General features: G+C 31.3%; 1 protein-coding gene across 3 annotated transcripts in view; it reads left to right on the top strand.

Moving 5' to 3' along the window:
* LOC123865323 (mediator of DNA damage checkpoint protein 1-like) overlaps nucleotides 1-13,818 on the top strand; it is a 37,699-nt gene that overhangs the window by 15,716 nt on the left and 8,165 nt on the right. The window contains exon 11 of one of the 3 annotated variants that reach the window (XM_045906287.1): nucleotides 12,931-13,203. The exons of the other annotated variants lie outside the window; for them this stretch is intronic. Coding sequence (XP_045762243.1) covers nucleotides 12,931-13,203 — 273 coding nt within the window. The remainder of the gene's footprint in view (nucleotides 1-12,930; nucleotides 13,204-13,818) is intronic. 3 annotated transcript variants of the gene reach the window in all.

Below are 13,818 nucleotides of genomic sequence, written 5' to 3'. Positions count from 1 at the left end.
AGGAGGTTGAAAAAATGATTCCAACACAGATTTGTGCCCGGTAATAGTGATTGTTACAGACATGATCGTAAACTAAATATTTACTGATTTCACTGAACTATTTATACATTTTATTTTGTGTATTCCAAAAACTTCTTAAAAACTTTATACATAGATGACCGCAGTTATAAGGATGACTACCTTGAAAATTTTTGTAATTATAACTCATACCAGTTCCTAAATATTGAATTAACTCTTTAGGTGGTTTTAAATTTCCATAGCTGTCAAAGTATTGAATTTCATTATTTACTTTTGCATAGGCTACCCAATGAGAGCCAGGATTATTGGAGCTATCCAAATTAACTATACCACATTCTTTTCGAAAAGGATGTTTTGGCATCTCATCTCTCATAAACACCCCTCGAAAGTAAGGAATGTCTTGCGAATGGTTGATGATGTCGATATTGGTGAGCGCTCGTTTGGGTAGCCTTTCTCTTAGTTTTTTTCATTTGAAATGTAAATTCCTAAACTACCTCTATGCGGTTTGATATGTAAACCTTTGCCTATATGGAGGGTTTCCATTTTTTCATGATGCCTCTTTAATTCTGTAAAACGTTTTTTAGCGTCTTTCAAATCATTTATAACTTTAGCGATTCCTGCAGCACCACCAGCTAAGCTACCCGCAGCAGATAATCCGGCAAAAATAGGTATCAAAGGAAGTACTCCACCAGTTTTTGGAATTGGTATAATTCGAGGAAGTTTTATTGACGAGTCTTTAGTCAATTCTTTAGCCGCTGCTATGGCTAATTCTATAGCCATTTTCTTACATTTGGGTTTCATTTTTTGCACATGCTTTTTTGCATGAGCAACAACATGTTTAAAGTGTTTTTTCAAACCAGTGCCTGAAGCGGATTTTTTTGGCGACACTGTTTTAGAATTGTTGGCTTTACTAGTCAGTCCCGACCCGGTATACAATTTAGCTATCATAGCTTTACTAACTAAATTTGCTGCTATCTTTTCTCCCAAAGTTGCATCAGATGCTAAAGCACGTTGCTTAGCCCTTTTCATCAATATTTTATCAGCCTTATGACGATCACTTAATGAAGTTGACAAGTCGTATGCAATATCGTGTTGTTTACAATATTCATCCAATTTATTTACACCTTGATCTCCCCGTGCAAGCCTTTTATACAATTTTGTACCAGCACCACAGTAATTATATCCAGGTAGATGAAGTTCAAATGGTAAATGATTTATAAACCAATTGAGAATACTGCTCTCTTTCATTACTTTTATTACAATGAATGTAAAATAACTATACTATCACTTAAATAACAATAAATAAATTGGGAACTGGTTAGTTATAAAATATTCGTTCTATCTATCCAACTATTTTCACTCGATGGAAATCCTAACCACTTTACAAATATCTTGTTTCCTTTTCTTTTTAAAACTTTTTCAATAAGATAGACATTAGGATTTTCTGTTTTTTGAAGTTCTTCTGCATAAAATGAGCCCAAAATTGGCTGATGTTTAGCATCTTCTATAAGGTAAGTAACAGGATTCGTTTTCTGTACTTTTTTAATACGGAATATTTCGGTGGACCAATTAGGAGTGTAACCTTTTTCAAAAACACCTTTATACTTACTAATCCGCACAAAATCTCCAACTTTTAAATTTCTCTTCTTAAGGATTTTTAACTGTTTTCCTACATTAAATCTTTGAAGTATAAGTTTCTTATTATTTTCATTAACTGCGTTAGGGGATAAACCGATCGTTCTATGTTTAGAGGTGTTATAATTTTCAACTATTTCTTCTAGCACACCTTTAGTCCAAGTGTAGTTTCCTTGGAAACTGAATTGTTTATACATTTTATTTTTTAAAGTTCTTATAAGTCTTTCAACTATAGAAGCTTTTTTAGTGGAATATGTAGAATAATGATTGATGTTAAACTTTTTGACTATCTTTTTAAAATTTTCGTTGTAAAACTCAGTTCCAAAATCTGTTTGAAGGTTTTTTGGAATACGTCCTTTCTTTAATATAGATTCAAACGCTTTAGAGACCTGATCTTTATTTTTAAACTTTAGTGGAAATGCCCAAGCATATTTTGAGAATGTATCAATTACAACTAAAATATATTTATAACCTGAATTTTGTTTCGAAAGAGATTTCATATCAATCAAGTCAGCTTGCCATAAATCGTCTATATCTCTCATGACAACATGTCGACGAGGGAAGTTTACTCTTGCATTTTTATGTATTTCATTTACGACGCTGTTTTTGCTCATGTTTTACTTTACTAGCCTCGGTGATTTCGATCAAATTACTTACTTTAATATTTATTTCTGTAATAAACTGATTAATTGATGATATTTTTTTTGAAAGATTCTCTGCCAAAACATCAACGTATTCTTTTGTAACACAATCGTTAGAATCTACCGGCTGCGCAAGATTTTTTACTCTTTTATGCTGAGCATCCAAATTATTGTTTGTACACTTCAAAGCGCATTCTAATAACACTCCTTTCATTCTTCGCATCTTATTAACATGATGTCCAAACTTATCAACTTTCATGTTCAACCTGCTTATCAATACTGAACACGCTCCATAAATGTGCTTTCTTTTATTCTTTTATTATACCCGCTTCTTTTAACTCTTCAATAATCGAAAGAATTTCATTATCATGATTAGTGTTGCCAGCGTCTCTGGACGCAATAATCAATCTTAATCTTTCAATTAACTCATTAGGATCATCCCAATAGATGAGATCAGTATCAGTTTTGTATTTCTTTAAAACTGGTAGCCTACCACCGTACTTTAATTTGTTTGTTTCACACATATCCTTTTCATAAAATAATGGTTTGATGATTTGAGAATATTTTTTTCCTTTGTCACCTTTAATTTGATTAGCAGGATTGTAATCCCTTTTATGAGCACTAGTACTAATTAAGATATCTTTATATGTGATTTTATCACTTTCAGTTACTTTATTCAAGTTTGGTTTATTTCTTAATAAAAGTTCTATTAAACCAGCAGTTAGTTCATAACTTTTATTATCAATAGTAATAAAAGTTAATTTGTTTGAAGACATATCATCTACAGTTGAAAATTTGACGGGGGTATTTCCTATCATCAATTTTTTGTTAATGCGACGTATACCAAATGGTATAGATACATTGCTTTGCTCGCCAAACAGATCATTGTCTGCCAGTGTTTCGGAAATGTTGACTTCATCATTTAGAAATTCCAAAGGTTCAGACATTTCCTCTTGTTTTTTCGGATTTTCTTCAAAGTTATTATCGTTGTGAGTAATTTCAATATCACCATCTTGTTTTGAGTTTATATTTGGAATTTCAGGCGATTGATTATTTTCAACACTTGCGTTGTTACAATTAGTTTCGTGATAAGATTTGTTTGTAGCATATTTATTTAGTGTAACAATTGCTTTCAAAGGATCAGACAGTGGTTTAAATATTTTTTTCCGCCTCAGTTCTAACTCTTCATCTTCATCACGTAATCTTTTTACTTTACTTTTAATAGCCTTTACTGATTTAATTAACTCTTTTTTCAAACTTGTTTCCATTTCTTTTTTTAATTATTTTACACAACCATTGAACTATGTAGTAAAAATTAAAATGAAACTAATTTTAAATTACAATCTGTTTAAATAATTTCATTCAAAATTTTACAAAAACGTCGAAAGATTTTCTATATCTACCGTTATTTAATTCACAATCTTTATTAATTATTAAACATGTGTATGGATCTTTCCATATATCTGAACATAATTTTTTGAAGTCTGACCAAGTCATGTCAGAATTGACATGTTCGTTATAGATGTGTTTCAAATTTATATCATCTTGTTTAAAAATTATTAAAAAATTTACGTTATCTCGAATTAATTGTTTTGGTATCTTAGAATATGTTTGAGTCAAATAAAAACAGTCGATGTTCTTATGTCTACCCATTGAAAAATAATCTCGGATATTTACTTGGTTCTCGCAAGTAACATCATCAAAAATAAATACAGAATTTTTCAAGGCTTCAGTAGGAGGAATAACCTCTTTATCATCTTTGAAGGTAAAGAGCTTAACAGCTGGAACCATGCTTAAAACTTTATTCAAAAAACAATATTTTGGTTGAAATGTTGTTTTAGAATATAGGTAAACATTTTGAAACTTGAGACCATTTTGATGTAGTAATAAGCTTAACATTGTGTTTGTTTTGCCACAATTTGACGGTCCACATATTATACAGCGAATCGTATTGGGCAATAGCAAACTATGCCTTTTTTGGATTGATGACGCTTCTATATTTAAATTGTTAATTTCCAATGTTACTGGTTGTTTGATCAACTTCATTGTGTTTTCTGTTAAAAAAGATAAAATCCTGTTATAAAGTCTTCACATTATATTCTATATAATTTTATAACTAAAATGTAACATAATGTTAATAACCAATTTAAAGAAATGACACCATACACGTGTAAACTCGGAATGCGTTGCTGTGTCACTAAAGATTTGTTTTCACTTTGCTCAAATTACCCATTTGAGAATACAAGATTATATAAGATTTTACTATCGATGCATGTTCATTCCTGTTTCAGCTCTCGGGAAAAACTTGGAATGTGATGCTGTGTCACTAAAGCATTATGTTTTCGTTTTGCTCAAATTACATCGTTTTAGATCGCAAGACAGTATTAGATTAATTATTATTTATTAAAGCTTCATTCCTGCTACAGCTCCCGAAGAAAACAGTAGCCGCGCTCATAATTTTATCATAATAAATATCGAGTATTTTACTTGGTAAGTTATTATAATTATTTTATAACAATGTGCTGACTTTTAATAAAGCATGTATTTTTTTTACCGTTATTTATTAATTATTTTTCTTTTTGTTTCAGAATTATGTCGACTCCTATCTTACCCAACGAAAATCTAACAAATCCTTTTTACTACGCACAAGATGTAAACGGGTTCGCGGAAACTGAATTTCAGAGACTTTGCGAGGATTTAGCTCAAAAACAAGCAGCAGAACCAGTTCAAGCATCTAGTAAGGAGATGAAAAAAAAGAAAAAATGCAGTTTATCACTATTGAAGCCTGTTTCACCCCCGACTTCTACATCAACATCCTATGTTATTCGCAAAGCAACTGGAAGACGGCTTCATTTAATAAAAATAAATATTTATGGACTAAATGGAGGAGAACAAGATGAAAATATAAATGGTGATACTCCTAGTGTTAGTGCACAGTATGTAGTCAAGGATAATTACGATGAAGTTATGGATGCTACAGAAAATTTGATAGGTAAAATAATGTCAAAAATTACTCACTCCATATAAATGTGAACTATTGTTGAAATGTAATTTGCTTATTTTTAAATATCATCATATTTTTTGTTTATAAAAATAGTGTTTTTTAGAGTAAGGAGCTGTAGCATGAATTCATTATTTATGAAATAAACGTAGTTAAAAGAATAAAATTGTTTTTTTAAATTTTAAACTATTAATTGAAAACATTATGATTGTACTAAGTACCTAATAATATTAACGTATTCCATGTAAATATTAGGTAGTACAATCAAGTTTTTTCAAGTATTTCAAGGGTTCGATTCCCTTCAATGTAAAGGTTTTTTTAATTTTGCTTAATGTTTGCTTACTGCATTTTCATTTCTTGACCAAGGTGATAAGGATATAATGTTGAAATTGAAGGTCTATATAAACAAACGTAAAGGTCAGTAAGCAAACATTATCACCTGCTATGATATCACTATAACTCAAGTTATTGATCTCGATAAATATAAAAATAAAAAACTAAAAGGTAAAATAATAAAATGACAGTGATGATGAGTAGTAAATATTTATTTCAATATTTGCATGCATACATGAACAATCAAAATTGCACAGTAATGAATAACATAAAATCTTGTACAAATTAACAACTAAAAAATTGTACTGTAGTGCCCCCACGGCAACGTTTTAAATTGCTTCTTTAAAATTTGTCTTTTATCATCTTCACTATTTAAAACTAACTTATTAATTTTTTGGGTATATACATTATGATTTTTAGATCTAATAACACACATATTCTTTCTGACTGATTGATTGTAGTATAACACATTTTTGTATTTATCTATATCCAACCTTTTGGTAACAGATGTTGTCACTCCTTTTGCCTTTTTAATAGACATTTTTTGTGATTCAATACAATACAATTTTGCTCGTAAGCCAACAAATTCAACAATAACATCTCCACCCATCTCATCTTTAAAAAACCCCGGAATTTTCATATTTGCTTGAGGGATATTGTAAACATTTTTATCGCTAAAATTGCTGGTATCGAAAAACTTAATATACTTTTTCATGTCTGAATAAAAATCATCAGTATATATGCGATATAGTAAGCTATCAGTATCAGTATAACAAAGTTCAATATTTTCTTTATATAATGGTTTCATTATAGAATAGTGAAAGTTATATAAATGTGTTTTAGCTAACTCTAAAACAGTAAACCCCACATAAATTGGTCTATCCAAAATTAATTTCGTTTGTTCTAATTGGATTGCAACCAAATTATCTGTAAATATCGACAAACATTTAAAGTTAGGCGCACTTACATACTTTTCTGCTCCAATAATCCTGTTTGTCTTATTATTCTTATCTGTCCATGTATTAACAAGTTTTACATTTACTTGTTTTCTTTTATTTTCTATGGTTTTACCAAAAATAGCATTATTTTGTTTTTTGAAAAAGTCTTTTTCAAATTCAGACTCTGCTTTTTGCCTCAAAGAGGTATTCAATTCAATATATGGTTTCAAAAATTCTTTTTGTTCAAATGATAGAATTCTATGAATTTTTAACAATTTTAGACCGTTTTTAAGACATTCTTTTAAATGGATGTAGTGAATAACATAGGAACATTTGTCGTATAAATTTGCAATAAGCTTGGCATTTCTATGACCAAAAGGTGTGAATTTTTCAGCAGCAAATGGTAAATCTGAGTGAGCGTCATGTATTTCAGATGGATAACTAAGATCTACTTCAAGTATATAACCAATGTTACTATCAACAGTAATAGAATCAATTTCAAAAGTCTCAATTTGGTCTTTGTTCAAAAATTTAAAATTACTTGTAGGAAGTTTCATCATCATTGCATAACCATACAGGTTCACACAGTCTAAATATACCAAAAAGCTACTTGATTTGTTGATATCATAATCAGACATATATTTATTGTTAGCTTTAGCATACCTTAAAGAACACTGAGCTAGACCACCTCGTATACCTTTTTCAATCATTTGATACATCTCCACATCAGTTATAAGGTCTAATTTTACATTGGTATGCAAAAGCATTGCATCCCAACTTAAAGAAGGTGAAGAAACATAATAGCACGGATCTAAGCAATAGGTTGCTAAGCTAATTTTTCTGAATTTTTCAAAACTATCTGCTAGTAATAGAACATCACATTTTAAATATAAATCTGTATATTCGCCTAAATTTTTTATTTTAAAAGTTTTCCAAACTTTCAATGCATGTTTATAATCTTCTTCCGAAATAAGTTCTGAAGTAAGTTTATTAAAAAAATGTTTTCGTTTTGGTAACTCAGTTTCATCGTAACGTTTTAAAGAGTCTATATAATCATAGCAGTACACACCCTTTCTGCAAATCAAATCAAATAAATACTGATCACTGTAATACCTACGCAAGTTTACGAAGTCATCTTGATGTAAAGATCTAGCTAATTTATCTAAGCTACAACTGAGAAAATTAAAAGAATCGATGAATTTCAGCTGAGCAGCAGTTTTTGAATCAATTGATATAAATTTTGTGAAAGATATGTATTTTTCTTTATTTTTTGGAATAATATTTATACGACCATTAATACTCGCTAACTCTTTAATAAAAAGATGGCAATCGTAATTACTTAAATTATGAAATATAATAGGTATAAAAGGACATTTCTTTGCACTCAAGTTGCAAATGTTGTGAGCCGCGCCTCTATATTCCCCTGTAAAATGATCGTGATCTGCTACAATTTTATCTGTGGATGTAAATTTTTGTTTACATATACAGCAAACTTTTGCATTATGAAAACATTTCTTTTCAGTTTCAGTAAGTAGTTTCATGGGATTATTTTCTAACAAAATTGCATGTAATCGTTTGACATCATTTGAAATTGTTTCTACAAATTTTTGAGCACAGTTAGCTCCTATGTATGAAACCAGTTCATTAAGTTCAGGTTTAGATTCACAACAAATATAGTACGCGAAAGATGTGGCTTCATGAACCTGTATGGTTTCAGTATGCCCAGATTTACTTTTATCAGAATATTCTCTTAATAAACTTTCAAAATCACCATAAATCACAATTGGTATTCTTTGAGTTCTTTCATAATTATCAAAATATAATTTACTATTTTTCTCTGGAAGAACAGTTTTAATTCTAGCACAATTATGTTTGCATAATTTTTCTTCTGAATTGAAATAAATGAAGCACTCCTCACATAAAAAAATTTTAGACTTATTTTTAGTAAGTTGACTATGAACCAACCGTTCAAAGTTTCTTATCAAACAAAAATGTCTTTTATTGTTTTTAGTAATGTAAAGCAAATTAACATGAACAAGTTTACGCTTGCTGGTTTTGTACAGAGGTCCGTTAATATCACCATTTTTTTCTAAACTGTATATATTAACACTTATGTCAGAATTATTTTTTTCAAATAATGTGATATCCTCAAAAGATGGTGGAAACGACATACCATCTGTTTTTAAAACTTTTGAATAATGAGGATATGAAGATACTCTATTACAGTTTTTATCGGTGGGATACATATGTGCTAATATACTCCACAGAAAACACTTATCATCACTATTTTTAATATTTACACAAGATCTAGTTTTCAGAATTTTTATTGGTAGTGGAATATAGGAGCCTGTCCTTAAAGGATTATATTTATTAATGTTTACTTCTAAATTATTCAAAGAGTCAAAAGACCAGCCTGATTCTGAATGTTCAAACTCTGATAATTTGTTAAGCAGGCTTTTTACACACTCTAAATATATATTTTTTATGTTTGTGGATTGAAAAATTTGTACATATTTAGTATTAAACGACTTCAAAGATTTTTCATTATTTTTTGGCAAAGTAAAAGTCGCAAATAGTTCAAAATTTATTTTAAGAGCATTATGTTTCTCAAGACTTCTTTTTACTAAATTACATATCGTATTTACAACTTCAGATAAAAATTGCTCAGGTAACAAAAATTTTTTTGATGGACATACACGATAGCTTAGTATTCTGTTCTTAAAAGCAGTTCCAATTATTTGAACATTATCGAATTCTGTGCGAAGTAAACAATTAGACTTATGTATATAACTTTTCTTATGTGAAAAGTATTTTGGCACTGTTATATTACAAATATCACAAAAAGTCATTATGAGATTATACTAAGTAAGAGTACTTATTATTTGAAGTTAGTAAAATGCAGTTAAAATTTTCATGCTGGGTATAGTGTAGGTTTAACCCCTTTAAAATCTTCCTTAGCAGCAGCGACCAAGCGATTCGTTGCCTGCCAAATTTCTGAGTTGGTATCCATACATGACTTATAAGTAAAAAGGGCGTGACGCCATCGATTACCCGGGCTTATCTTTGATGCTTCAGCAGCGTTATAGATGCGGAGTTCTAAGTAATAATCGCCTTCCGTTATTAATTTCTCTGGTTTTCGCTGGGTAGAATACCCTGATGCTATTTTTTTGGTGATAAAATTTTTAAGTGGTTCAAGCTTTTGCACCACTTCTTCTTCGTACTGAAAAGACAAAAATAATATTTTTAGTTATTAAAAAATATTAACTCAGTTAATAAAATGTTTATTAATAAATAGGTTTCCATCAATAAATTCAACAACCCAGAGTTGAGTTGCGAAACCTCCCCTAAAGCTAACAATTTATTTGATCCAGCTCAAGAATCGAACTTGAGACCTTAGGCTCCATATTCAAACGTGCTAAGCTAATATTAACTAATAATTAAATAATTAAATATAATGATGTAAAAAAACCATTAATATCTTCTTAAAGGGTTTAGTTGATGCTTATATTCAGTCAGAATTCTAATATTTCTTGAAAACAATTGTAATAATATTATATTTACAGTAAAAATAAAGTGTAATAACTCACCTCAGACTCCCATGAAGGACGTGCAGCCTTGACAGGCTTTTTTTGAAGCGCTTTCTTACGCTTTACAGGTGGTTCCGGTTCAGATTCTGAATCTGACTGCCGCTTTTTCGATTTCTTCAATTTATTGAGTGATTTACTCTTTGAAGTTGAATTTGAAGTTATAGGTAATTCGTCATCCGAATTAAAAGGATTATTACTAAAGTTCGAAGCCCTGTTATAGAAAAAACATTTTTTTAATGTTGTTACATCATACTATTAACTAGTTCTGAAACAATTAAAGATTTTTTGGTGAAATGAAATTTAAACATGTATGTACTTAATGTAACTTTTTAAAATACTATTAGGTAAGAAGTTAATATTAAAAAAAAATATTATTTCTCTGTAGATGCAACAACTCTTTCATTAAAATATGTAAAAAATAAAAAAATAAAAAAATACATACATACTGAAGCTAAACAACTGCTTTTTGAGTTTAAAAAATGATTTTTTAAGTGAATTAAGTAAACGTTTGCTCGTTGAAGTGCTCACAAAAGAAATGCGTAGTGAAAACAGTGCTTACAGAATTTAGGTTCTTCTAATAGTCAAACAATAAAGTCAAAAGTTCATAGTATTTGCATAGAATAATGACTCTTAAACATAAAAGTAATTAGAATGACATTCAAAGATCTCATTATTACACACATACATAAGATGCCGCATGCATGTTTAGGATTCCCTATTAGGAAGCAAACTGCAAATATGCAATCCTGCAATACGAGTCATTAGACACCGAAAAAGAATCACTTTTAGTTAACACATGATGTATCCCGACTATACCTACTTTGATATTATTTTTTAACACTCATGGCGTCTGTTCTGTATTTCTACATTAGATAAGTATGCATATTATGCACTATGTAGGTAATATTTACAGCAATTGAAATAGTGTTATGCCAAAATACAATATAATATTTCATTAGTTACTTACCAAAAGCGGATCGATTAATAATAATTTTATAAAAATTATCGCCCATTTAGAGAATAAAAAGTACTTATACTTACTTATATGAAATATGATTTTATCGGCAAAAATAGTTAGGTAGAAAAGTGTTAATGTAAGTATTTTATGGAATAGTAGGTCTATCAACCGAACTCGATCTACTCTATGAGTCATGATAGCATAGTGATTAAGACGTCCGCTGCCTCCGGTTATAAGTCGGGCAGGGGTTCGATCCCGGGCATGCACCTCTGACTCGGACACTTGCTTTAGTGGGATACCATAACACTAGAATGAATGAATGAATTGGATGAACCTTAATACTACAACACTTGAATTTTAACCTTCTATTATAAGAGTGTGGTTAGTAATTATTATTGATACTTATATACCGACATACTTACCTGTTCCGGCATAGCATGCTTTCCATCCTAACTGACACACCACTTACCATGTTTTGAATACTTGAATAAATGAATGAATGAATGATTGAACAATCGTCTTTGAACCATTATACCGCAACACTTGAATTTTCGATAAGGGAGTGTGGTTACTAATTATACTTATATTAATAAACTGACAAACGTACCTGTTCCGGTTTAGTATGCTTCCATCTTAAACTGACACACCACTTACCATGAGTTGAATACTTGAATAAATGAATGAATGAATGATTGAATGATTGATCGATTGTCTTTGAACCTTTATACCGCAACACTTGAATGTTCGGTAAGGGAGTGTGGTCACTAATTATACTTATATTAATAAACTGACAAACGTACCTGTTCTGGTTTAGTATGCTTCCATCTTAAACTGACACACCACTTACCATGAGTTGAATACTTGAATAAATGAATAAATGAATGATTGAATAATTGAACGATCGTGTTTGAACCTTTATACCGCAACACTTGAATTTTTACTTTACGATAAAGGAGTGTGGTTACTAATTACTTATATTAATAAACTGACATACCTGTTCCGCTTTAACTTGCTCCCATCATAAACTGAACCTCCGCTTAACATAAATTTGAGATGAGTGCTACATTAATTGCATTAGGTAGGTTCTTGAGGGTTCCAGTACAAAATATAAATTATTCTAAATAATCTAATCGATGCTTAAGAATAGAATTTGTATAAAATATTCCAACTCAGTATCGTAAGTAGTTGCATCAGTTGAGAATGTGCTAAATCAACCATTGAATCATCTTTCTACATGAGTTAGTAACAATAACCTGATCATTCTCTTGTAACTGATATCTATTGTGAAAATATTGTGTGTTCTAGCTTAAGTCTTATAGATCCGGCGCGCGCTGGCGCGCCGCGTCATCTAGAGACTTGAGCTAGAACACACAATATTACCCTACTATGGACAGCTCCTCTGAGGGTGATCAATCAACACTGAGCTATGCTGCGCTGTGCCGTGCTATGCTCTATCGCTCTTCTTAGATTATAATGAAGATGCAAACAAACCCTGTGCTTTGTACGTCTGTGATGTTTTTAAAACATAGCAAGGATCACGCAATACCTACTAGCTCTGACGGATTCTGGAGTTACCATCATGATTACTTGAGATGCAAAAAGCTGGTGCTGACTGCTCACCATTACGGCGTAAGAAACTCTTGTGTCGCCTATTTATATGTTCTCATTGAATACGGATTCTTTAGCAGATAGAATAGGCTATGTTTTTATTCAAATAAACTTTTACGAGAGCTTTTCAATCGTCAAAATAATTTTCCACTGGTTCGGAATGCCGTTTCTATCAGGATAAACATCAAGCAATTTTTCGGTTTTGTTTCAGAATTGTCGTAAATCATCATCTCCGCCGCTCGAGCCGCCTCCTCTCATCCACAAGTCCGGAGTAGCCACGAACGTACACCATCCACAAGTGCCAAGCATACCCGCCAACATATCGCCTAACATACCCGCCAACATATCGCCTAACATACCCGCCAACATGTCGGCCAACATATCCGCGAGCACATCGACTCCGCGGCGACTGCCCGTTCCCGTGCCCGTACCTGTGCCCGCTAAAGTACCCAAAAGTGACAAGCGCGTGCTTTTGAGAATGAAGGTACGTTGATACTTTTGTAATGAAGTTGTATTACAGAAATCAGAATACTTAATTGGTACCTTACAGGTACAGAAGGCTCACTCTGCAAATACGTTTATGTAAATAGCAACTCTTGTTACGAGTAAAACTAAAACTACGAGTGAAGTTGTTGCAATAAATGATGCATTGGATTCGGTGAACCGTCGTGCTAGACGACTAGTTGGTGACGAAGCGCTGGTTTTTGTCTGTTGATGCTGACGTTGCCTGGCTATTGGTATTCTACAGTATATATTTGGAAGAGTATGTATGTCCAAGAACTTTTTGGCCTGGTTCCTCCTCCAACGCTCACGATTTTTCGCTATTCTGTGGTAGACTCTCGGCTGCATTCTACTATGTAAATGGGTATTGCGATCTAATGAACAAGACAAATACCAACACACTAGTAAGAGTTTTAATAGTTTTAATAAAATATCATATTCGATGTTGGATGGAAAATTTGGCGCTATAGAATCTATCACTGTAAAACCAGGAGCATTTCCATCAATTTCACTCACGAATACTATTATCACGATTCACGAAAACGATCAAAGTTTTCGTGATTTGCAAATTCGTACTAGGGAAACGAGGGGTCTGTAT

The sequence above is a fragment of the Maniola jurtina genome, chromosome 5 (genome assembly GCF_905333055.1).
Source record: "Maniola jurtina chromosome 5, ilManJurt1.1, whole genome shotgun sequence".
Lineage (NCBI taxonomy): Eukaryota > Metazoa > Arthropoda > Insecta > Lepidoptera > Nymphalidae > Maniola > Maniola jurtina.
The sequence above is the reverse complement of the archived record's forward strand: the minus strand, read 5'-3'. Positions and strand labels throughout refer to the sequence as shown.